This window comes from Ptychodera flava, chromosome 15, assembly GCF_041260155.1.
Source record: "Ptychodera flava strain L36383 chromosome 15, AS_Pfla_20210202, whole genome shotgun sequence".
NCBI classification, from domain to species: Eukaryota; Metazoa; Hemichordata; class Enteropneusta; family Ptychoderidae; genus Ptychodera; species Ptychodera flava.
Window position 1 is genome coordinate 25150740 of NC_091942.1, and position 26859 is coordinate 25177598.

The window sequence follows — 26859 nt, forward strand, 5'->3', positions numbered from 1 at the left end:
ATGCATGTGCAATGTACACTGATGGATATCCCTGCATTACTACGTACGGTCTCTCAAAAATGTGCCTTTAATACAAAGTTTTATGTGCAAGTAAATGGGCCGATACGGAGACATACATACATACATACATACATACATACATACATACATACATACATACATACATACATACATACATACATACATACATACACACACATACATACACACATACATACATACATACATACATACATACATACATACATACATACATACATACATACATACATACATACATACATACATACATACATACATACATACATACCGTGAGACAGACAGACAGAAAGACACCCGGATAGACAATCAGAAAGACAGAGACACAGATTCGCAGACTCACAGACAGGGTGACGGACGGATAGACACACAGTAGTTAAAGTTTTGATATTAGGGGCATAAATAAAATGGCCTATCAGTCTTCATTCTTTTAAGACAATGTTACCACAAAGAAAAGCTGGAGTTCGAAAATTCCCAGGTGAACGCTGTATACTGCGTGCAAACCTTGGTTCATTACAGGGAGATATTCTAACATTAGCGTGGCACGTACGTCTTGAATATTGCAACGATAAACAGAACTTTCGAAATTTCTCACACGAAAAGTCAAATATCAATAAACGTCATGGAATGAGCCAAACAGCAAAAAAAAAAAAGAGTTTGTTGTGAAAATGAACTAATTCTCTTGAATAAATGTAAAATTGTCACTGAGCGCGACATCATATATAAGGCTATGACTTCAAATCAGACATAACTCAGTTTTATATTGCAGAGGGTTACTCCATTTCTTATCGGGTGAAGCGTTAAACGTAATTTTTTTTTGTTGTACGGAAACTTTTGCGTGGATATTACTTGTATAAATTAGAATCGCTTTCAACTGTACGACAATAAAGGCTGCTGATTGTAAAACTATCTGGAAAATTGATGATGTTCATCAGCAATCTATACTGGCATAGCTAGACCTCTGTGTGGCATCAAACAATATTTTTCTCTCGTACACGTTCGATGTGCATAAGTACTTCTGGTAGCGACTGTCTGCGGAAAACGTCGACGATGAACTTTGAAAGAATTTTAAAGTTTAAATCAGAGTCCCCGACTCAAATTGTAGCTAACCCTTGTAGACTTCGCTACAGGCAAATTGAAAAGACGGTGGAAAGTCTAACTTGAGGTGTTCTCCAGTAGTCTTATATAAACTAAAACTCTGACATCGAGTGCTGGCAAGATAGAGACGGTTGTAGATATGTTTAGAAGCTATGGTGAACAGTGCGATTGGAAGAAGTTCCCCTCGAATATATGATATATAAGGTCTTTAGTCAGTGATTTTAGGCCATCGGCCCAACACTTTTTAAAATTACAATGAAGAAGTCTGGAAAGTTATAAATTGACAGGTACACAGTACAAAACACATACTCCACATTCTCAGACCTGTTCACTTGTCTACTTTCTAAATCACACAGCAAGTAATGTATATGCTGCCAAATTTATAAGAGCTCCGACATTCTAGACCGTATCCGTTTGCAAGTGCCTTCTCGCTCTTTGCGCTCAAAACAGCAGTTTAAACCTAAGGTATCAAGAGTCAATGCTCATTCTTCAGCATTATTTACAAAGAACTATGAAAAAATTTAATATTATTTTAAACAATGAGACTTTTGATATTTTCATTTGGAACTATGGGAAATTTCGCAGAATTTTATTTAATAATGTTTATTCGTTTTAGTTCTGTTTTCACAAATGATTATTGTTTTAAGGCTATGTTGCTACTGTCCTTGTTTCTTCGTTGTGCTTTTTGTTCCAGCAAAAGACAAAATAAATAAATAAATAAATAAATAAATAAATAAATAAATAAATAAATAAATAAATAAATGAATGAATGAATGAATGAATAAATAAATAAATGATATTCGAATTAGTCGATTTCGTAAGAGAAATAGCTGTTCTCTTTGCCGGAGGAGGAAAATAAAACTTTGGGGTCAAAGGTCTCTGAAAGCCAGTATTGGTGTACTTAATTGAGCTTTAAAGTGTTCGGCTATGACACAACATCGACGTCGAAATTTTGGTGAAGGCACTTCATATGTTGATGTCGCCTTGCAGAATCACTCGGCGGCCTGCCCCAATCTAGCGTTCGTGGCTGGTCGGGGGTAGGGTGTGGCGTGGGTGGATGTAGGCTATCTAGCTCGACGTTTGCCATACCAAGCGGAGAAATTACAGACAGAACCAGCTGTCACACGTCTGAGACAAAGTAGGATAGCAGTCGGTAGCCATGGTAGAACCAACAGGACAAAGTGCCATGTGTGTAAACAGAGTAGCAGTGTAGGAACTTTTGTTTGTTTTTCCTGTTGTTAAATACTTTCATATTATGCTGTAGATATGCATAAATAGAGGATCAGTTGAGTGGTTCAGTACCAGTCTGACCATCGTTGAAAATACTTTCCGAGAGAAAAACACACTGTGGTCTGCTGAAGATGAAGCAACATACTCTCCAACTGATCGTCATTCTCAGTCTGAGTGTAAACCTTGTGCTGACAGAGGATAGCAATGTGAGTATACTCTGTACTTTGAGGTGGATTGCTACCCACGACTTTTGTGGAAAGGAGAATACCAATACGATAATTTTCGATTCTCCCCAGACGTCTTTATGAATATGCAATTTATTTACTTTTTTCTTTGGGTTACAGAGATCATCAACTATGCATATGTGAAGCTTCTTTTGGTTTGTTTATCTTTTCAAGAACTTCATTATTCTCTTTCAAGCAGTATTTTATGTACCTTTTTTGAATGAACAGATAGATAACACATTGTGTTTTGTTACGTGCAGAGAAAACGAACAAAAGGGTGAACTCAGCAGTTTCCGTTTAAACAAAATTTATTACGAAAACAAAACTAATTGCTAAGTTAGGGACAGAGTACAAGCTTTAAAAGTGTACAGACTACTTATCTCAGCTGGGACGGCAAAGCTCCAGTCTCAGAGTTGTAACAGTCAGTCGGATGAATGAACAGTCCTTTGGCTTGCAGGCTTGAAGCTGCACAAAGACCACAGTATAAATCCAGCGTTGACAGTGAAGGTCTTGAAAGTCTTGAGAATGACTACTGCTGGAGTTTAGTAACACACAAGAGACACGATCCCAAAAGTCTGACTGGAAGCTGAGCACGTCCCTTTTATAAAGGCATATAAGAACAATCTAGAACTTTTATTGACATGCTAATTACTGTTCTAAAATTATCTCCCTTACACAACTAATCAACTTTCCAGAACATTCCAAACATGACTAATTGAATTCAAGGTTGTGAGGTCATTGAGAGTAGTGACCTTGAGAATGTTCTAGACTAATTGAACTCAGGTCATGATGAGTGTGGGGGAAATGACCTACATAACACACCCCCTCTTCAAAAAAGAAAATTTTTCAAAGAAAAATCTTTCTTTTACAAATGTAATCTTAAAAGTGTGAACAACAATAAGTTCTAAATACGAGAGAGACAGTCTGCAATTAAATTGTCTCTGCCTTTGATATGTCTAATGTCAAGATTAAACTCCTGTAACATTAAACTCCATCTTAGCAATCTCTGATTTTTGCCTTTAAATTTCTGCAGAAAAACAAGGGGTTGTGATCAATATAAACCACTATTGGCTGATTTGAAGAAGTAACATAAACTTCAAAATGCTGTAAAGCTAATATCAAAGATAAACACTCTTTTCAATTGTAGAGTAGTTTCTCTGAGATTTGTTAAATTTGTGTGAAAAGTAGCAAACAAGATGTCCCATGACTATCTTCTTGCAATTTGTTGTTGGAAAACTTGAAATGGCACTGAATTTGGCATAAAGTATGCACGGCAAAGTCCGGTTATTTTACTGAGTTCGATAAAGTCATTGTTCGGCAAATACTTGGCTTCCTCCTGGAGATATTCCGCTTTCGCAGGATTCAGTCCGTCTGGATGTTGTTCCACTGGATTACTGTCGCAGACATCTTCGGTGTGATAGATGATGTTTGTCCTCGTTGAATATCTTGGAACAAATGTTCATGGATTGGTTCTTTCAGCTGTTGTTGTTGTTCTGGCTGGAGGTGTGCCAACTTTGTAGACTCCAGCTTCTCCAGGATTTCTGAGTTCTGAAGCTTGACCGAGCCCAGCTTTGAGTTTAGAGTATTTTCACTCAAGTCAGTTTCAGTATCACTATCTTCATAATGGCCAGAACTGACTGCACTGACAGGCTGAGTTATAGTAGGATTATCCCTATCCAAATATGGCTTAAGCATATTTATGTGACATAGCTGTTTTTGTTTTCGCCTGTCAGGTGTTATTATGATGTAATTAAATCACTCAATTTCTTATCAATTAGGTATGGCCCAAGTAACGAGCATGGAGTGGTTTGCCAAGAATTGGAAGTAGAACAAGAACCTTTTGACCTGGTTCAAACTTCCGTTTTGAGGTGCTTTTATCATATTTGGTTTTCATTGACTGCTGAGATGACTCAAGATTTTCTCTGGCTAATTCACATGCTTTAGAGAGTTTTGTACGAAAATCTGACACATATTGCAAAATATTCAGACAATCATCATCAGTCTGATAGGAATTTCTCTTTAACGAGCTTAAGTGGGCCACGGACTGTATGTCCAAATACAAGCTCAAATGGGCTAAAACCAAGAGACTCCTGAATTGACTCTCTAACAGCAAAGAGCAGGAAATGAATTCCTTCATCCCACTGCTTCTCGTGTCAAAACAGTAGGTCCTAATCATGTTTTTCAAAGTTTGATGAAATCGCTCAAGAGCACCCTGACTTTCTGGATGATAGGCGGATGACCTATACTGTTTAATGCCTAGCTGATCCATTACTTGTTGAAAAATTCCAGACATAAAGTTGGAGCCTTGATCGGACTGGACACATTTGGGGAGGCCAAATAAAGTGAAAAATTTGACTAAAGCTTTCACTATAGTCTTTGTCTTTATATTTCTCAGTGGTATGGCTTCTGGGAACCGAGTTGATGTACACATTATTGTCAGCATGTACTCATTTCCTGATCTTGTTTTTGGTAGGGGCCCAACACAGTCTATTAGTATCCTACTAAATGGTTCTTGAAATGCAGGAATTGGCTGTAAAGGGGCCTTTGGAATGGTCTGATTTGGCTTTCCTACCATTTGACATGTGTGACAAGTTTTACAGAAATGTGCTACATCCTGCCTGAGATTAGGCCAATAAAAGTGACTGAGAATTTTATGATAAGTTTTCCTGACTCCTAAGTGACCAGCCCAGGGCGTTTCATGGGCCAGGCGCAATATTTCAGCACGGTAGGGTTTTGGAACCACAATTTGATGTTTTATAGCCCAATCGTCATCAACCAAAACGTCTGGAGGTCTCCATTTACGCATGAGAATACCAGATTTTGTATAATAGGAAACAGAGCTATCTGAAGTTTTATCTTCATCATCTACCCTGTCAAACAAAGACAAAATATCTGGGTCTTTGTGTTGTTCTGCAATGAGATTTGATCTAGAAAATGTCTGACTTTGGTCAGCAGAAGTTTTACTGGAAGTTTCAAATCCACGAGGGATAACGGAATGATCCGTGTCAAACACCTGACTGAGAAAGGTGTCATTTAAGTCAACATCTGTGACATTATTTTTGAGAGTATTTTGATTCTCGGAAGTTTTCTTTGACATGGCTCGAGTAATGCACACGAAGGAAATAAATCGGGTATCTCTTGTTCAATTGGCTCTGGATCCTGATCTAAACTAGGATTATCAGTCACAAGTGGATTAGTAATGACCTTGTCCCCAGCAAGGTCGTTTCCAAGAAGAAGGTGAATCCCTTCAAAAGGCAAAAAAGGCCTAATACCTAAAGTCACAGGTCCAGAAACAAAGTCCGAAGACAAATAGACATTATGGAGAGGAACAGGAATGTAGTCATTACAATCTACCCCCTTAATAAGAACTTTAGAACCTGAAAATGACTTTTCAGAAAACGGCAGGGTATCTGCCAACAAAAGAGACTGGGAAGCCCCGGTATCTCTTAAAATTTTGACAGGGGTAGCGGAAGAAAAATCACTAGAAAGTGATATAAAACCATTATGAATAAATGGTTCGAAAATACCCATAATGCTATCTTGTGAAGAATTGACCTTGACCTCATTAATTGGGGATGAGAGGGGTTTAACCTCAGAAAATGCGTTGCACACATTATTAGACTCTAATTGAGTTGATGAAGAAATAAAGCCGGTGGGCTTAGATCACTTTGACCACTTTGACCTTCACGTTTTCTTTTCAATTTGAAACAATCTGACATTAAATGGCCGTCTTTCTTGCAATAATTACAAGAAAGTGTACCGAACTGTTTGTCAGAAGGAGATTGAGACTTGGGATTTGATGATGTGGAAGTGTTACTTGAACTCTGTGAACTGTTGTCATTTGATTTTCTACTGTCCTTTGAAAAATTCTTGGATGAAAAGGAGGAGTTAAATTTACCTGCATTGTTTCTGTATGAAAAGGACTGGGATGGTTTGCTGAGAAATGAAGATTTGTGGGTCAATGAATAATCATCGGCCAAACGTGCAGCAACCTCTAATGTATCTGCCTTTTGTTCATTGATAAATGTCTTGATGTCACTCCGAATGCACCTTTTAAATTCCTCAATCAAAACAAGTTGTCGTAATTTGTCATAATTCTGACTGACCTTTTCCGAAGAACACCATCGATCAAACAGTTGTTCTTTTGTTCGAGCAAATTCAACATAAGTTTGATCTTTCACCTTCTCACAATCCCTAAATTTCTGACGGTAAGCTTCAGGCACCAACTCATAGCCCTTGAGAATTAATTCCTTCAGAGAATCAAAATCTGAAGCTTGCACTACTGACAACTGAATGTAAATTTCTCTGGCTTTACCCATCAAAGCACTTGGCAAAAGCATAGACCAGGACTCCTAGGTCAATTCAGACTCTGAGCAATTTTCTCAAAATGAAGGAAATATTTATCAACATCCTTTTCTTGGAAAGGGGAACTAACCTGAAATGCTTAGTGATGTCAAACTTGTCTGAAGGGAAGAATTTTCCTGACTGTCCAAGCTCTAAACGTTTTATTTCTAACTGCATCGGTGTTCTGCTAATTCTCTTTCCTTTTCTTTTTCCTCTCTTTCTTTCTCCCTTTGTCTTTCTTCCATTTGCAATTCTTTTTCTTTCATTTCCAATTCCCTCTCTTTCTGTCTTTCTTCCATTTCTAACTGCATTTGTATTTTTTCTTTTTCTAATGCCTGTCTCTCCTTTTCCATTTGTAATTCTTTTTCTTTCATTTGTAATTCTTTTTCTTTTTCTAATGCCAATTTTTTTAGCTCGAAATCTGCCTGTATTTCTAATTCCAATTTTTTGAGTTCGAAGGAAGACTCAGGCTCATAATCTTTTAAGGCAGACTCCTCAAAATGGCCAGAATTAACTAAATGTTTTGCAATCTTGAACTGTATTTCTCGCTTGCGCATAGATCTTTTGACATCTACTTTAAGGAAATTGGCCAGTGCTATGAGGTTGTCTTTTCTGAGGGAATTAAATGTGTCCTGATCAAGGTCATCCATAAATTCGTCTGGCTTGAATTCCGCCATGATTGAATTTCGCTGAGTTCACAGTATACAGTAGTTTTGAAAAGGCTGTCAAAATGTTGTCAAACGGCTCAAAATATTCGTATCCCGGACGAGCCCCCAATTTGTTACGTGCAGAGAAAACGAACAAAAGGGTGAACTCAGCAGTTTCCGTTTAAACAAAATTTATTACGAAAACAAAACTAATTGCTAAGTTAGGGACAGAGTACAAGCTTAAAAGTGTACAGACTACTTATCTCAGCTGGGACGGCAAAGCTCCAGTCTCAGAGTTGTAACAGTCAGTCGGATGAATGAACAGTCCTTTGGCTTGCAGGCTTGAAGCTGCACAAAGTCCACAGTATAAATCCAGCGTTGACAGTGAAGGTCTTGAAAAGTCTTGAGAATGACTACTGCTGGAGTTTAGTAACACACAAGAGACACGATCCCAAAAGTCTGACTGGAAGCTGAGCACGTCCCTTTTATAAAGGCATATAAGAACAATCTAGAACTTTTATTGACATGCTAATTACTGTTCTAAAATTATCTCCCTTACACAACTAATCAACTTTCCAGACATTCCAAACATGACTAATTGAATTCAAGGTTGTGAGGTCATTGAGAGTAGTGACCTTGAGAATGTTCTAGACTAATTGAACTCAGGTCATGATGGAGTGTGGGGGAAATGACCTACATAACACATTGTGTTTCTAGATCTTGTGGCGGAGCTCAGAAACCAATATCTGCGCGAAGAGCCATATTCTCCCAGTACTTGTACACCGTGACATGTTTTTAAAAACGCTATCAACATTTCTTTTATTACTTTGCAGCAAGTCTCCAGTGATTTAAGCGTGAAGAAAAGAGGTGGGTTTCATTTCAACTAAATTAAAAAACAAGTTCTTGCTTTGCTGTACCCTTTATCCGCCACGTTCATAAAAAAAAAATTGCCAAGTGTGACTTGTCGGTGTAAAATACAGTAGTTGAGATATTGAGACACAAGCCACTTGTCTTCCCGTGAATGCTTTTAGCGTGACGGCGTGGAGAGTTTCATTCAGTTAATCGTCCGGCAGGCTAACACTCATTCTTAGCCTTATATTATCGATTGACACATTTTATTGTCATCATAAAAAATAAAAACTGGAGGATTATATTGTGGTAACCTTACACTGAAGATAAAGAAATGAAACTGACGGCTTTATAACGATAAACTTATAAATAAAATAAGCGAGGCACTGCGGGTAAACCGCAACCGTACGTAACTTGGTGTGTCGAAATAAAAGAATTGCAGCGTTTCAGTTGCCTGTGTCTGTTTTGACTGTTTCCGGTCGAAGATGCCATCCTTGAAGACTGCAATCCCGAATATTTTGGTTCGAGATGTATTATCGACTGCCCAACACAAAACGTCGTCCCTGGTGAATGTCCGCTTGGAAAGTGTTGCAAACCACCAGAAAGTAAGTTATCAGGACCGAAGTCTTCACGGTAACTGTTATCAAGTGTTGGTACCCTGCATTATCTGAGGAAGAGAGAGAGAGAGAGAGAGAGAGAGAGAGAGAGAGAGAGAGAGAGAGAGAGAGAGAGAGAGAGAGAGAGAGAGTTTGCCCGTGGTAGGTGTCCAAGAAGAGATTGACTGACGGTTAGACCATATGACTTAAAAGAATAGAACAGATTATATCAAAACGAACAAACGATAGTGGAAGCTTTGTCAAATGGTAGACGCAGTACCGCAGCCATTTATTCCGGTTCGAATTCTGTCGATTCTTATCAACACGAGACTGGTGAGTTGTGGGCGCATTACCTCTCTTGTCCATGACCGGGATACTAGTTATTGAAATACTGTGATAGATCAACGCCTTTTATTTTAGACGACAGTGGATGCACTGTCTACGATGGAGATTGCACACACCCAGCCGATTGCCGAGGTCGTTCATACACTTTACCATGGCTATGTACTGGCGGCTTAGTCTGTTGTATCCCGAGGACAGGTATGTTGTACGTTACCAACTATACTGTTCTTTTTTCAGTCAATAGAGAAAATACTATTTCGCTCGAATGTCATCGCCTAACGACTGACCTGGCACATGGCTTCATCTACATTAGTTTTCGAGTTCAAATATCAATTATGGATTCATCTGAAATTTCATTGGCACACAATGATGTGTTTTCGCGTCGTCTTTCCTTGCAACTAACCGACTACGTGAATCTCGTCTAACTATATGGTGTCACGGGGTCCAGTACAACCAGGTTGTTCTGTGCGTCAACATTTGCAGTGTTATAAAGAAGCGGTTTCATCTCAGTAGAATGTATATCAAGCAGATACAAGAAATTACATCATCTCATTTTTTATCTGTTCTGGGCTTGACTGCAAGCAAGGCGAAAAGCATATTTCAAGGTGTTATAATATGTACCTGCAAATAATGCATAATTCGCAAGACCTCTCCCTAGAGACACCGCTAAAAGTACTTTTGAAGGGGTGAAAAAAGAACCTGGTGCAAAAAGAACCTGAATTCATGTATGGTTCCACGTTTCTTACAGCCCAGCCTCAATGCGGCGACGGCGGAAGGTGCATTGTTGATTGTCCAAAGGAGAACAGGATTGATGGAGATTGTCCTGGGAATAGGAGACATTGCTGCAAATCACCAACAAGTGAACAAAAATTTCATTTTCTTCTTAGCACAAAATGTGTGGTTATGACAGCTCAACAAACAACGGAATACCTTTGACTCTAAAATTGTCAATTAAACTTTCTGCATCTCGTTATATTTATTTATTTATTTATTTATTTATTTATTTATTTATTTATCTATTTATTTGCGAAGCGTGAAGCAGCAGGTTACGCTAATTACAGAAAGAAAAATATAATTAAGTTCGAAAATAGAAACATATCTATAAAACCAAGCTATGAAAAGTACAAACAGAGATCAGGATTTGTATTAATCGAACAATACCTGATATAATCCATATCTGACATTACTAATAGAACGGCTCTTTAAAAGTTAAAAAAATATTTGACTTCGTGATAAAAAATGAAAATTTTAATAAGTTCATTCTTGAAGAAGTTGGTACAGAAAAGTCTGCGACGCCGAGCTATCGAGAGAACATCGAAATGAGTCCGTGCGAGCATCAGACATGTAATAAAATGACTATTTTAGGCTAAGAAAAATAAAAAGTTTGTTTCTCATCGTAGACATATTTCAAAAATGATGCGGTTACGCGTTTTTTTACTATCAATTATTTTATTCTTCAATCAACAAGAATGCGGAAAAAACATGAATTAAACATAGGAATGCACGCAGAGATAAATAGACAACAGTGTTGCTTTATTAGTTTTGTTGGCAACAGTTCTTCGGTTTGACTTTGAATGCAGCAATGCACTGTTTTGATAACGTAGTACAAGAGTGACATATGTATACAGTTCTGAATGGAATTTTAGTGTTCAGTATTTTGTTTAAGGTTCTGTTTTATACAGCACTGTGTTATGCACTATCATCGCTTATTTTTGCGTTTATTTTTTATTTTTTTTTATTTATTCATAAGCAGGAAAAAAACGGTTGGCGCGGCGGGTCTGAATTGACGCGCACGAGGATGAGAAACAAACTCTTTTATTTTTCTTGGCCTTAAACAGGAATACAGCGTCTAAAATTGCCGCCTGATCCCTAGTGTGGGAAGGATGGACTCTCCTTCAAATACAATTGCTGTGAATCTGTGATCGGCATAAACCTGTTTCCTTTCTCTTCCCACAAGCTAACATACCAACGATCACATCACCGCCTATCTGTTCTATTCTTTCAGGTGACGTGGCGTGCAACAAGGAATTTGGAAATTGTGTGGATCGCGATGACTGCTTAGGCCCCCCGGAATACTCCCTGCCTTGGCGGTGTGAGGGAGACAACAACCGTGTCTGCTGTCATGATCCACGTTAGTGAATCTCTCTCTCTCTCTCTCTCTCTCTCTCTCTCTCTCTCTCTCTCTCCTCTCTCTCTCTCTCTCCTCTCTCTCTCTCTCTCTCTCTCTCTCTCTCTCTCTCTCTCTCTCTCTCTCTCGTTTTCCTCTTGTATTTCGCTGTTTTTCTGTTTTTTCCCTGCTTTTATTTACTGGATTGGTGTAAAATTCGCCGTACTCTTTATTTCGAAGGTTTCGTGATGGTAATACACTGGGTAGACTGTCTTTGGCGAAAAATCAAGGCAACCTTCTACTGTCTCTCGGACAGACCTATAAGAATCACTTGCGTACTCCGCTTCTACTCGAATGGCACGGAGATAACTCGAGAAACCACACTGATACTGCCCGGTGAACCGTTCATAATGAAGGAGTTTACGGTGCCAAGCTGCTACGAAGACTACATACTTGAATGGAGAGTAAATACGAGTCCTCCCCACAGCGGCTATGTCGTCCTTTACCGATGTAAGTTATTAATTAATCAATCAATTAATTTATTGATTCATTAATCATTACCGGTATTTATTTGTTGCGATGTATGTATGTATGTATGTATGTATGTATGTATGTATGTATGTATGTATGTATGTGTCTATCTGTCTCCCATCCATGTATTGTAAAGTTGTGAATAATAATAAAAATGCCGTAACTCCACAAATTGTTTATGTTCCTACCCTCTAATTGTACAATCTGCAAGTGATAGCCAGATCGACCAATGAAAGTTTTCTATCGAGCAAAGGGGTACCTAAGCGATGGAGCACACTATAGACTCATGTTGGCAATAGCCGGGTATACGTGCTTTGCATGAGTATTTCATGATTAAATTTTTTTTTTCTTCTCAGGTGTCAACGGAGGTGGCAAGAAAGATCCACACATGCTGACATTCAGCGGAGTGAAGTACAACTTCCAGGGCTACTGTAGCTACACCTTGGTGAAGGACTGCAGGTCGAAGAGCCCTGCCTTCGACATAACCGCCGATTTCCGCGGACGCTACGAGCCCATGGAGCCACCGACGAGGATGGTCGCCGTCAGTACAACAGTGAACGGCCATGACACCTACACTTTCCGTGATGATCATTCTGTCCTGGTGAGTTTGAAGCTCTGTCTTTTGAAAGTATTGTCCCTCCCCTCAGTTTATTCCTGATATCCCGTTTCCAGACCGAGAAGGTAACCCAAAATCAGCCGTTATTTACTAACAGGGAATCTGTCAACAGTTTTGTGATTCGTGACAAATAAGTCAATTTGGAAGAAATATGTCGTCGCTCGATGCTGTTGCGCGCGCGGTGTGTTTAGTTTGTTGTTTCAGAATATTGATGTTATTACGAATATATGTATTAGAATATAAATGATTTATTGCTTGTTCTGACTTCGTCCGGCTGAACTGCTGTGTCTTGCTCACAACCTCGTATACGCTTCTGGCTCTACGTGCTTCACCGTCTTACACGCCCCGAATGTGAATAAGATTGCAAAACGCGCATCATTGAAGGAGCTAACGAAAACGAGATTTCGGGCGAAATAACACCCCCAACCTCCGGAGGTGTAGACGCCCTTTGATTAATGTTTTCGTACACACTATCAACAACAACAGAGAACGCTTGAAATTACACACATGAACAATAACAGGTATATGCTTCGATTTAGTTCCTGATTTTCACCTCAATTATGCATCTTCTCTTGATAAGCTTTATACAAGATAGATGGATGATATTGGACTGTATGTGATGAACATTTGGTCGTGTACATATTGTTCGAATAATGGTCATGTTAAAGGGGCAACATTTTCATCAGCCCCGTCTCTAAACAAGCTCATGTACTAGACATAACTTTCAACACAGGAAACTCTGGCTCCCTGTTTGCTTGTTCATAGTTGTCTATTTATTATTTAGGCATCATTATTTCCATATACAATAAAGAGTTAAGGGTGGGTATCAAGATAGGATGGTGATCGTGCAAGACATGAGTGTTTCACTTGCTCCTCATGGCAAAGATGGGGTATGCTGTATTTCATATAATGTTCTATTAAAAATTGTTTAGAGTATCATTGATGGACTTGTGAACAATTTGTATGTCACGTTCATCACACGCGAAGTTATGTAAGAAAAACGTGACATTTAATATCTGAGTGCTCATCAATGATCTCAGCTCCGTTTCATCATCACAAGACTGCCTTCTGAGTTGTTATTCTTTCTGACCGCAGCGCAACGGAAAGCTGGTACTTGAACGAGAACTCACCATCGCCGGCGGCGTGGGGCGCATAAAGGTTGAAGACGACAAAGTAGAACTCTCCCTCGGAAAGGAACAAGTTTCTCTGGCATGGGTCGCAAAGGACCACGCAGCCTCCGTCACCATCGGGAGCAACGAATTTGCCGGCAAGCTATGTGGAATGCTGGGAGATGGGAGCCGTTTAATGGGACACGATCTGGTCAAATCAGATGGTAGTAGGACCTTCAACACGACGGCGTTTGCCGAAAGTTGGATGATCCCTGGCAGGTGAGTTTTTGAATTATCTTTCAATATGGTATACAGCCTCATTTGTTATTATTGACATATTCGCCTCCTGGAATTCTAGTGACCATTACTCTGGCATGATATCAAGGGGGACGGTCCATGGAGGTCCATGGAAAACGTGAGCAAATAAAGTTTGTAATGATTTCCAGTTTTGAGAGAGTCGACTTTCAGTGTGCAATTGTTCGGAAGAAGTAATTTACTACCCAGACCAGGAAGAATAATAAAATGTTCCTTGGAATCGCCGCTTCTACTTTAGCCAATTTGTAAATATCTTATTTTACATGGTGGCAAATGTAGTGCATTTTTGTGGTGCACATTTTACACTTTTTTGGTTTTTGGGTGGCCTGGAGCATGTGGAAAATGCGCAGAATTTGTTCTATCAACACTGCCTGTATATGTAATGCCTCTATTATTGTGGACAGTTTGTAAAACCTAGAATCCATGTCATCAGTAACTATGTAACTAGTGGGAGATTTTGCTGGTTCTTAAAGAAATACAAAAATCGCTGGCCGCCTCTGTAGCTTTGCTAAAAGAATCTGATGAATAGTAATCGTTTTTCTCTAGCTCTATCCCTAGTATATTCAACAAATCGTCATACGAAGGAAATGAAGGCAACTTCACACATCCTTGCTACCTTTGTCAGTGATATACGATAGACCTTGAGTGAATCGATCAAGGAAGTTTCATGATAGCGAGACACCGGTGAATCTATAGTGCTTTGATCCTGGTCATGTGATCTGGGTAAAATCGTGTATATATTTGAGTGATTCGTCTTAATAGTGTGTCGAAACCAAAGTTTGGTCCCTTCATCAGTCGCTCGAATGGTTTCGTTTTCCAAAAAGAGAAGTTTTCTGTTTACCAAAAAGAGACGCTAGTATCGTTACGTTGTTGTCTGACTGTTGTGTGGTTTGTTTCTTAGACCGTTCGTGTTCGTCTGTTTCCTCGTGTTTGATTTTCGCTTGAACGGATTTTTGCTCTATGGGCTTATTTTTCCTGTTATATGATATTATCGGTTTTTCTGGAAAAGTTGTGACGAGTGTTTGGTCGCCCTCTTATATTTTCCAGTTTCTGAATAAGCATTGTTTAATAAGGCTGGTTTTGATGTACGGACTAAATGTCGTTGTATAGACAAATTTTGTCGTGATGTGAAAGAAAGAAGCACCATGAAACTGTGTGAAGCCTGTAAAACCCTGTGAAACGTGTGTATCGTGTTGGATCGTGATCGTTGACTGCTGAAACTGAACCAAAATCTGTCAGATTCTTCCATTTACATTGATAAGTAGACTTGCATCATGTAGTCCAGCATGTTAGTATTTCTGATAAGCTTCCCTTGTTCAAAGGTTCAACCTCGTCCCACCCATTTAAACTACAAAAACACTGCCATGTTTTGTACTTAGTATTTCTGATAAGCTTTCCCTTTCGGCTGATTTTGTTCGCAAGGTTTTCTAATTCTGTTGTTTCTCTATTCTTTATTTCAGTTGTCCGTAAAATGTGGAACTACTTGACCAACGGCACTGATTTCGTTCTGACCAGCACTGTTGAATGGAAAAATATAATTATGCCTGCAATCTTATAGCTATCCATCAATTTCATACGCTATGCCCTTGGTAAATTAAATAACGAGTAGTTGATATTATTCATTTCCCTGGTAATTCCAAACAGATTGTGTCAAATTTTGTGGCAATCTGTGAAGTTCTTCATTTTTGTTCATCTAATTGTCAAGAAATTCGTTAAAATTCACTGGTGGCTGCACAGGGCATACATCTCTTCCCGTAAGTGATCCAATTACATGTTTATCTGACTGAGTTTGATTTAAATCTGCACCAATTCTGTCTTGGGAAATATATGCATTGATTCTTCCTTGGGCAATAAAAATAAAATGGTGATTAAAAACAATTTTGCGTGATCGATATGTTCTAAATTGTATGTAAGTCGGCAGATGAATATATGTATATATATATATATATATATATATATATATATATATATATATATATATATATATATATACACACACACATATATATATATATATATATATATATATATATATATATATACATATACACACATAGTATTTGTAAGGTTTTGTACGTTATACTACTGTCTATCTGCATGTATGCGTCTTTGTCATGAAAAAAAATCAATTTTCACCAACTCTATCACACACTGTTCTTCACTTCTAACCAAGTTATTTTAGTACAACGTTTGAGGGGGCTGAACTCCACTTCATCGGGATAAAAACTAGAATAAACGAACAGAACGAACAAAACCCTGCATAAGCGCCAAAAATAAAAACGTGCGGGACTAAACGCCATCATGGCCGATAATAAAAGTACGGCCTCGGAATGGATATGCCTGTAAAATGAAGCATGATGGGAAGAGTTGACTTTGCACCTTGAAGCTTATTTACTCCCTTACAAAAGGATGAGTGAACGCTACATGCAAATTGTACAGTACAACGAAAGTCAACCTTGAATATGTTAATAAGACTAATGGGCAACAGGGGATTGGAAGATTGGAACCGTAGCTATTCTGAAGCAAAAAAAAATTGTTGACGAATTTTAATAAAAATCTAAGCGTGCTAAGAAAAAATCGGGGATTAATGAATAACAGTGAAGAAAATAAAAGTTTAGAAAACGATGGAGTAAAAATGTAGAGTTCGATGAGGAAAAGCAAACGTCTGGTTTCACAAATATATAGTTTTATTACTAAAACTTCGATGACCAACCTTTCGATCCTCATTGTGGATCTTGAATAGGGATTGAAAATGAGCAAAATAATAGTTGAAAATAAAAGAGAAATTAAAAGTGTTTTTACCTGATTTTTATCACAACGATTTTATGACTCGTCATTTGTATTAGTTTTTAAATGTAACTATTGGGTTACAAATCAAGTCATAATTTGCACTGATTGTCTCGTGCTGCAGAAAAAAGAGACAAGATTAGAGGTAAGAAAGAAAACCATTAAACACTTTGAAATAATCGAACGGAATAAATTTCACCAGTAATGACACTGTTCATTTTGTCGAGGCGATGACATTTTATGATAAAATTGAACACATTAATTTAACCAGCATGTTCATATGAAAGGCCAGTCAATTCTGACCAGTGGCGGCGCCCTAACCAAATGGGGTTTAGACTGTCCTACACAGTACAGTAGACAGTGGGCTGACGTGCAGCAGCAGTGGACAGTAGAGAAACCGTCTATGATAGTGTTGATATTCTTTGCTCAGTCAGTGGGTAACTTTGTCCCACTGAGCACAATGGACGCTGAGTGTGTATAAGAGTCGATTCTGTCAGTCATTGTGTCACGCCGTCAAGAGAATAGACACAAATGAGCAACTGAACACATCGAAAGAGTGGAATACTGTAAGTATGAAAAAATCATGATCGATGCATCATCGTCATGTCCGTTGATCGATCGGAGATCGCTCGTGCTAACCTATGTTTACGATGAGTGAGATACGGATACACTAGGGGGAGTTTGATGTCGATGTTAACACGACGGAAGAGGCGACTGTCGATGACGATTGAATTTTGGTTCTGCGCCAGAGTGAGCTAACTAACGGGGTATTTCTTGTACACTTGAAAGCAAAAATACTGCTAGACAATCAAATAAAAACGAAAGTAGCGTTTACTTTTTATACTGAGGGCAGAATTGTGACGACACTGGAAACAGTATCGTTGGCCAGCACTACATCGTAGGTAGTTAACATGTGACGAATACTTCTTTGAGGAGTTTGAAGATTACCACAACAGTGAATACATTTCGCTGTGCGGGCACAAACGTAAGAAATATCCTAAAAATATATATACAATTTGAGTAAGATGAATTGACGTGGAAATGCCCACTTAAATATACCAATTGCCTTCCACTTGACCGCTAATGCGATTCAAGGGGAGAGAAAGTCACGATTGTTGTATTGGTTGCTCCAAATGGAGAAATTTTCGGGCTGCTCACTGCACTTCCATATCTTTTGTTGAAAGGTGAGCATATCCTGAACATTTTCATCACAAACACCACATCAGGTCTTCCTTCCTCGATTTTGACTCACTTTGTTGTATATTTTTTGGAGGGGGGGGGGGGGGGTTTGCCACACTCTTTTACTAACTTCGAGTTATTCGTTTTATTCATGGATGGGACAACAACTGTAACTTTCGATATTTTCATCAGTTTTTTCATTATTTTTGTTTCTTCTTTTCCATGAGGTATGCTGTACAGATTTGCTAGCATATAACATCGTGTACATTACGCAATGCTATCGTTGACAAATGAATTCTTGCCCGGACCGAAATTAAGATAATTAACATAATTAATTTTGGATATTACAAAAACAAGGTTGTGTCCACAAGGTGAATACTAGGTATTTCAACAGGAGTTTAGAAATAGGACAATAAACTCTATTTACCCAACAACACAAAATTAATGACCGGAAAATAGAGCTTTTATAAGTCTTTTCTATGCAATACCCATCTGTCCTCTGCCATAAATTGTACTGTGAGGATAATATGGAGAAATAAAACTTAGCTGAATGTAAATATAAACAGCAAAATAAGTACATCTTTGCGAACTGAGAGGAACGATTAGCAATGTATAGCCACAATCGATCCGCGATATTCAAGGAAGTAGTATTTGTAAAGCTGGCCACTTCACCTCGTGATGTCCGGGGAGGGGTTATTGACTGTCGACAACGATTGAGTTCCACAGAAATGATGTCTTCCGCCCAGTTTAAGCGTTGTATTCATTGCTTCGCTTCGATAAACTTTGTGTGAGATGTATGATAGTGAGTGTACTAGCGTGAGTGCTTCACGAACTCTACGGCGAGTGGAGAGGGCGCAGTCATAATTGTAACATCCTTAGCTCGGTTACTGAACCAATATTTTTGAGATTGGGGATTTGGCCAAGCGGTTTTGTCTGTGGCCTCTGCGCTAGGTGATTGGGTACCGTGCGTTGTGGGTTCGAGCCCGATTGAAAGCATCGTATTCTTTATTGGATGGAAGCCGTGCTTGGACTAAAAGTTACAGGAAATTACTTGTACAGACCATGTGACAATCACATGACTACAACAATATCATCACATCTCTTCAACTTTGCATAAAAACTTCCAAGTTTCTGCATCTCCTCAACTTAGAACGAAACTCATACCTTAGTTTACAATTCACTTAGGAAAATATGAAATTTGCCAACATTGTATTAGGAAAAATTTTAAATTGTTAAATTGTTATGCTCTGTGGATAATCATGTTTTAACAAACAAACAACTTTCAAGATTACCTGAATCAGAAATTTACCACTACCAGGTAAATATCAGATATAACAGTATGTAACTCTGAACTAGGAACAGGAACTTGAAACTTTAGAATTAGAAAAGTACATAACTCCAAAAAAAAGTTCGCTTTACAGAAATTCAGTCCATAGTGTTCGTGAATAGTCTTATATCGATACAATCTATCCCTCTGGCATGAAATAGTCCTTTTGCCAAGGGAGTTAAGGTTTTACTCTAGTTGAGCGTCTCACATCAGTACTGTTGGAGTTTACATTTGTCTTAGGTGTATTTGTCCTTGGCATTGTAGTAGGAATATTTACACCAGGACGTACACCTGTTTCAACTGGTATTGTACTAGCAGGTGAAACAGAACTAGAACACACTGATATTGTTGATTTCTGACTAGGATAGACAGACTCTACTGACGAATTGTCCAGGTTGCTAGGAGTAGATAACTCTCAGAAATTGGGATCAAAGGATGGAACATCATTTTGTATTCCGGTTGGAATTTGAGGTTCCCCATACATCAATTCTTTGAAGTTCCATCCAGTGCCCTGGCAGGGAAATTCCGGACTTTCCTGAACATATTCCTTTACATGTCCCGTAGACCTTCTTTTGACACCTTTGGAATTTTCCAAGACTAAAGCAACCCCATCTTTCTGAATGACTCTATATGGTTCTGTCTCAAAATAGGGAGTAAGTTTGTTTTGCCTAAATGCTTGCTGGAGCAAAACCATATCACCTTCCCTAATATCAGAGGAAAATGCATTGTTACGTTGAAGAAAACGAACAAAAGGTGATCTCAGCAGTTTCCGTATAAAACGAAATTTATTACGAAAAATAAAACTAATTGTTGAGTCAGGGATAGAATACAAACTGTAAAGTGTACAGGCTACTTATCTCAGCTGGGACGGCAAAGCTCCAGTCTCAGAGTTGTAACAGTCAGTCGGATGAATGAACAGTCCTTTGGCTTGCAGGCTTGAAATTGCACAAAGTCAACAGTATAAATCCAGCGTTGCTGTGATAAGGTCTCGAAAAGTCTTGAAATTAATACTGCTGGAGTTTTCAAAGTCTTGAAGTAACACGCAAGAGACACGATCCCAAATGTCTGACTGCAAGCTGTACCGTCCCCTATTTATACTCATGCGGTTATGTAAGAGCATATAAGGGCAATCTGGAACTTTTATTGACATGCTAATTACTGCTCTAAAATTATTTCTCTTACACAACTAATTAAATTCCCAGAACATTCCAAACACGATTAATTGAATTCAAGGTCGTGAGGTCATAAAGGACGGTGACCTTGAGAATGTTCTAGACTTGTTCTAGGTCATGAGTGTGGGGGAAAATTGCCACATAACAGCATGTCTCCTGCTATCTGCATAGAACTTCTGTCTTGATTTTATTCTATTATCTCTTTCTCTCATTTGATCTGCCGATCAGACTCATTGATAGTCTTGGATGTAATTCTCAACCTAGGAGTCTTGTCCCTAAACTCTCTTCCCATAAGAGCCATAGCAGATGATACGCCTGTCACAATATGGGGTGTATTTCTATATTCAAACAGAAAATGAGTAAAATCCTTGTACCAACTTTTCTTTTGCAATTAAGCAATTCTTACAGATTTTAAAATCACTTCGTTCAGCCTTTCCACGCTCCCATTACTCTGAGGCCAGTATGGGATAGAATATTCATGATCAATACCTAAGTAATCAAGAAACCCCTAAAACTCGGCTGAGGTGAAAGGTGGTCCACTGTCAGTCTTAACGCAGTAAGGTAATCCATGTGTTAAAACATGGCTTCCATGGCTTTTTTGACATGACCAGCATCTGTTTCCTTTAACAAAACTACTTCTGGCCATCTAGAATATACATCAGTTACCACAAGCAACTTTTCACCATCACATACTTCTAAAAGATCAACAGCTAAATAGAACCATGGTCCTTCAGGCAACCGTGGGGATGATATCGGCTCTGGGTTTGTCCTGGCACTAACCAATTAACATGGATGACAGGATCGTATCAGCTTTTCTACCTCCCTGTCCATCGCAGGCCATCAAAATCTGTCACATAAGAGAGCCTTAGTCCCCAAAATTCCCTGATGACCCTGGTGTGCAATTTTCAAAATTTTTCTTTGCAAAACCTCTTGCACGACCAATCTGTTACCAGGCATGATCAACCTGCCATACAACCATAACTCGTCTTTCACATGCCAATAAGGTGAAGACTTCAATTTTGACCAATTTTCAGAGGTAATACACTTTTCAACCAGTTGTAAGCTCTGATCTTTTGCAGATACTCTCTCAATATCACATGCAGTGATAGCAGATGGCCTAGCCTCTAAAATAACACTGTATGCAAAAATTTCAGTTTCTCGACAACACTTACCAGATGGTTCATCCATAGTCAACCTACTCAACATATCTGCTAATTATTCTTCCCCTTGATATGGGTGATATAATTATCAAACTGCTGCATATACAACAACCATCTCTCAATTCTAGCTGAGGGGGGCCTGGAGTTGGGGTGAACACTTTCAATAAAGGCTTATGATCAGTTCTGATCTCAAAACGACTACCTAACAGAAACTGCTGAACTTTCTCAAATGCCCATTTAACTCCAAGTGCCTCCCGCTAGAACTGAGAGTACCTAGACACAACGTGTGTAAGCTTTCTGCTGATATAGTATACTGGTTGGTATGAACCATTACTTTGCATTTGTTCAAGGATAGCTCCAACACCGACAGGTGACGCATCAGATGTGACTCGAGTTTAGCGCCCTGCTTGAAGTAAGCTATGAACGGACTTGTGGTCAACTAATGTTTGATGAGGTTGAATACCTGCTTATGCTTGGGAAGCCATTCCCATTTCACATACTTGCGAGTCAAAGCCCATAGTGGGCTAGTCACTGTAGCAAACTTATCGACATACCTTGAGCAAAATCGTGATAGCCATTCTGATTTCTCAGTTGGCGTTCGAGCTTTTACAATAGCTTTGACTTTCTCATCAGTGAGTTTCATACCCTGGGCTGTCATCAAGTGACCCATGAATGTCATACTGTCTCCTATGTTGCACTTTGTTAAGTTCAATGTTAAACCATGCTCACTAAATGGCTTGACCACTTTCTCAACTCTGGCACACAGCTGCTCATAACTCTCAGCTAATACTCTAATGTCATCAGGCATGTTATGGGCACCTTCACAACCTTTTAAGACCTGGCTAATTAAATTTTGAAACTTTTCAGTCACCATGTTCACACAAAAAAACAAACGCCTGTAATGATACAAAGAGTTCGGCCCTGAGAAAGTTGTAATATCCCTGTTACTTCCATCGAGTTTAATTTGATGAAAGGCCATATTCATATCAAGCTTGCAGAAAACCTTGTCCCTGATATTTCTTCTAGCATTTCATCCATGGTGGGAACAGGTTGTCTTTCCCTTATAATGGCTTGATTTGCTTTTCTCATGTCAAGACAAAGTCTAACATCTCCACAAGGCTTTTGAACTGTTACAAGAGGGTTGACTCAAGAGATCAGATCTGAAACCTTTTCATATCACTCCTAGTCTTTCAAGTTCGCTAAGTTTAACAACTTTAGCACGGCAGTTGAAAGGAATTCGCCTGTACTGGACTGTAGGTTTGACATTTATTAATATGCAAATGGAGCTGGTAGCCTTTTAACTTACCCAACCAAGTGAATACCTCAGGATATTTCCTCCACAATTCTGCAAGAATTGGCGAAGGATTATCAGCAGAAACTGAATTCATTGTGCAAAGGTTTACATTTCCAACTCTCAGCATGTCCAAGTTCTCAGAAGTACTACGACCCAGTAAAATCGGCTGATCAGCCTTGATCACTATGAAATCAGCAAATACACTTCTTTTTAGTAGGTGCTTTGACATGTATAGCACATTTGCCCACTATTTCTAACGATTTACTAGAACCATAAGGAAACACTTTGTTATTGTAATTTCTAACTTTTACAACACGCTTTTCATCAAGTTTGTGAAATTGTTTTTCACCGATGAGATTACACGTAGCACCACTGTCGATGAGAACTGGAACGTATTGATTCTCGATTTGAATACCTTTTTCGGTAAGATCCTTTCCACTTGAAGCACACAAAGCTTTCTCATCTTTTTCTCATCTCATCTTTCTCATGCTTTCTCATCGTCACTCTTGACTTCTGTATGGCTATCATAGGCGTTTGCATCAGTCGTCTGAGCTACTTTGTGTTTACAGTGACCGCCACCATGGCTATGCCCAAGCCCACGTGTACTGTGGCTACCACCACGGCCTCGACTACTGCTATTATCACTGTCTTTGGACGGACAGTCTTCCCACTTAGCACGACAGTCTGCAGCCCTGTGTCCCAGCTTTTAACATCGGAAACACCGGTTGGATTTTTGCTTGGCTTTGCGAGTACTACTGCCAGTACTGGCTTGACATTCACATTACATGTGACCTTCCTTTCCACAATGGAAACAGATCAAGTCCACCATTCTGCCTTTAGTACATATACGCTCACCGCTGACGTTGACTGCATTTGCAGTGTGAGTACTGGGAACCAGAACTAGTGCATCCTTATCATGATAGGACCGTATGATTTGTAGCAGTTTAATAGTGTTCAAATCGTTTTCACGCTAAGGACACGGTGTCTTATCTGGTTATCTTATTCCATCTCGGGATAGTCACAGTCTTTTAATAAAGTCTTGAGACGTATTACGTACTTGTCGACCATCTCCCCTGACACGGGAGTTTCACTGTAAAACTTCTGTCTCGCCAAAGGAATTTTTTTTTGTAGTTGGAAGTGTTTATTCAGACACTCTATCAACTTTGCACAGTTAGTGACGTCACCAGTTTCATCAGCAGATTTATGCAAATAATTTCTTTGATACCAGTTCCAGCCATGTGTAAAAGTAAGGCATGCTTCTGCGCATTATTTGAAACACCAGACGCTGCCACAAACAGTTCAAAATCCTGAAGCCAACGCTCCCACCTTTGTTGAAGAGCCTCCGGTTCACCTTCACAGTCAAATCCCGCCACTCCTGGCAGTCAGGACAAGGTCACGGGTGTAGATTCCGTTTCTGGCATTTTCATACACTCAAAACACGGCTATAAAGTCACCAAATCTTGCAAAAGTTACTTGCGTACGTTCTTTTCATAGTTATATTAGATAACTATATCCTCGTCGCCATTGTGTGATGATCGGGAGGGGTTATTGACAGTCGACAACTACAGAGTTCCACGGAAATGTTCTTTATTGGACGGCAGCCATGCTGGAACTAAAAGTTACAGGAAATTACGTGTACAGACCATTGGACAATCATGTGACTACAACAATATCATCACACACCTGAGCAACCTAGTTCGGTTATGGGGGAATACAGCCAAGGATGTTCGCTACACACAATTTCACCATTATCAAATCAACGCAGATTACTAAATACTTTTTTCTTTCTGTTCGAGGAGGTATTGAATATATCAGCCATCAGGTTGTCCGTGTTAAGTGCCTCTAAATTAGAGGAAAGAAAATCGCAACCGATGAAACGTACAAGCTGTTCGTTTCTAAGCTTTTCAGGAGAATTCAAGTAGAATACCTTCACGGCGAGCTGTGCTACGGATTTCTTCCTCTCTAACAAAGAAGTGAAATGAAATGAATCCATCTTGCTAAAATGTTTATTCACCTTTGTATTCAAAATGGCCGCTGACAGAAAACGTCAGGCTGTGACATGGCTGACACTTTTTATGATCTCAATAGTTAGTCTGGTACCCTGTCCCATTTCGACCGCTAGCTGCGATACTCACGATAATAGGGTCCATGTTTTCGTGCAGCGCAGCCAGCAGTAGAAATTGGGCAGGGGACCAGACTACTTAATCGTAACTCGACCATTTCCACGATAGTGAAGAATTTGGTCGAACAAATTTATCCTGTCATCTTTTCTTTGATTTGCGTAACTTAAAAAAGAATGCACAGCTGAGTCAATTTATTTCAAATGTATTATAGTTGTTGCAAAAACCTACCCGATCCGTCTCTTCTTTGTCTTTGATATTGCTTGGCCAAGCTCTGCGTTCTTGTTGAAGTAGTCGAGTCACGTTTTAGGTCATAAAACGTTTAAGCCAATCACAGCCTTACGTTTTTCTGTCAGTGGCCATCTTGAAAAAATGGATCGAAAAGCACTTTGACCAGACTCTCATATCCGGACGGAGTGCAATCGCACGGCGCCTGCAGTCAGAGTGATTTGGTGAGCAAAGACTGATCCGAGGAATGAGGGATGCTTGGACAGTTTAAGTGCACAGTATGCGCTTGGATAGGAAGTTCCCACTTTCGTGGTATTTGCTAACCCATTGAAACCTTGCCGTAGTTCTCGTCTTTTAATAGTGGTAGACGTAGAGTGGATGGACTTTTTCTGCAGAGGGCTTGACAGTGGTTGTTTTGGTGAAATGCATTATAAATAATTGTCTTTTCATAAGAGAAAGGATCAGAATATTTAAGATATCAGTTTTAAAGTGGATACAAGTCCCGTTACAGGAGAATTACACTATATTCAAATTCCAAAATGACAGTCACCTTGGATCTGGTTGTAGGTAAAGTGTAGGAATCCTTGATTTCCTATAATAGAAAAAAATGATAAGTGGGGAATCTATCGATCATAATCACAATGTCTGTGTTCATATCGATTAAGCGAGTGAATCACCATCATCTTCATCACCATCATCATCATCATCATCATCATCATCATCATCATCATCATCATCATCATCATAAACTGCAACTGCCAAGCACATGAGGGCGCTCTTGGTGTTCTGCTCAATGATCGGAGAAAGATGGTTGCTGCCGAACAGGGAGGCTTTTTGGTACAAACACTGTTACATCATCACACCAGCAAAACATGTTTGGGCTTTCGCGTCAGCAATCCAGACAGTATTTATTTTCCCTTGCTACGTTTCAGATTTTGCATGTTTATGCAACAGGATTTTCATGACTTGTTTTATAGAAAGCGAAAATCTGAAGTGACTTAATACTAACTTATTTCAAATAACTTGAACTACTTTGATTATAGTTGATATAAAACAACGAACCTAAATCAGAGTAACCATGAATAAAACAAACCCAAAACGCAATTTGGAGGATTTCATTGAAGATTTAGGGGACTTCATGAGATGAAAGGTTTTATTTTAGTTTGTTAAGAAACTACTTGGCCCGTAAGGTAATAGACATTCGCTATGATAAAAAAACATGTCAAACATACAGATCATCCCCAGGAACCTTTATACTAAAATCAAATCGATCGAAAATGATAAAAACTAGTGAAGATTTGTTACAAAGAATAGTAAAAGTGTTAAAAAATATACTATTGCATATATCACGAAACATTGTAGCAACCTTCCTAGGAACCTATATACGAAATGTCAAATCAATCCGACGAGCGGATTCTGAGAAGATTTATTTTATCAAAAAATAAAAGAAAATGACCAAAAATGCAATATTGCAGATTTCGTCACGATTCGAACATATCTGACTAACTTCATCCCTACTGACCTGCACAGAGAATACCAAAGCTT

The 26859-nt window shown here is 39.0% G+C and overlaps 1 protein-coding gene across 1 annotated transcript; it reads left to right on the plus strand.

The window, feature by feature from the left end:
• The first annotated feature begins 2421 nt into the window (after positions 1-2421).
• Positions 2422-15907, plus strand: LOC139151656 (BMP-binding endothelial regulator protein-like). The gene is made up of 10 exons (XM_070724589.1): positions 2422-2573; positions 8416-8449; positions 8917-9036; positions 9448-9567; positions 10118-10228; positions 11375-11500; positions 11717-11986; positions 12364-12608; positions 13719-14011; positions 15508-15907. The coding sequence occupies exons 1-10, from the start codon at positions 2499-2501 to the stop codon at positions 15515-15517; spliced, it is 1404 nt and encodes a 467-aa protein (XP_070580690.1). The 5' UTR covers positions 2422-2498; the 3' UTR covers positions 15518-15907.
• Positions 15908-26859: the final 10952 nt, after the last annotated feature.

Bases quoted from the DNA above. Each gene is read 5' to 3' on its own strand.
- LOC139151656 (XM_070724589.1), top strand. From the start codon at position 2,499: ATGAAGCAACATACTCTCCAACTGATCGTCATTCTCAGTCTGAGTGTA. The intron at 2,574-8,415 runs GTGAGTATACTC...ATTACTTTGCAG, and splicing joins TGCTGACAGAGGATAGCAAT to CAAGTCTCCAGTGATTTAAG. The intron at 9,037-9,447 runs GTAAGTTATCAG...CTTTTATTTTAG, and splicing joins GTGTTGCAAACCACCAGAAA to ACGACAGTGGATGCACTGTC.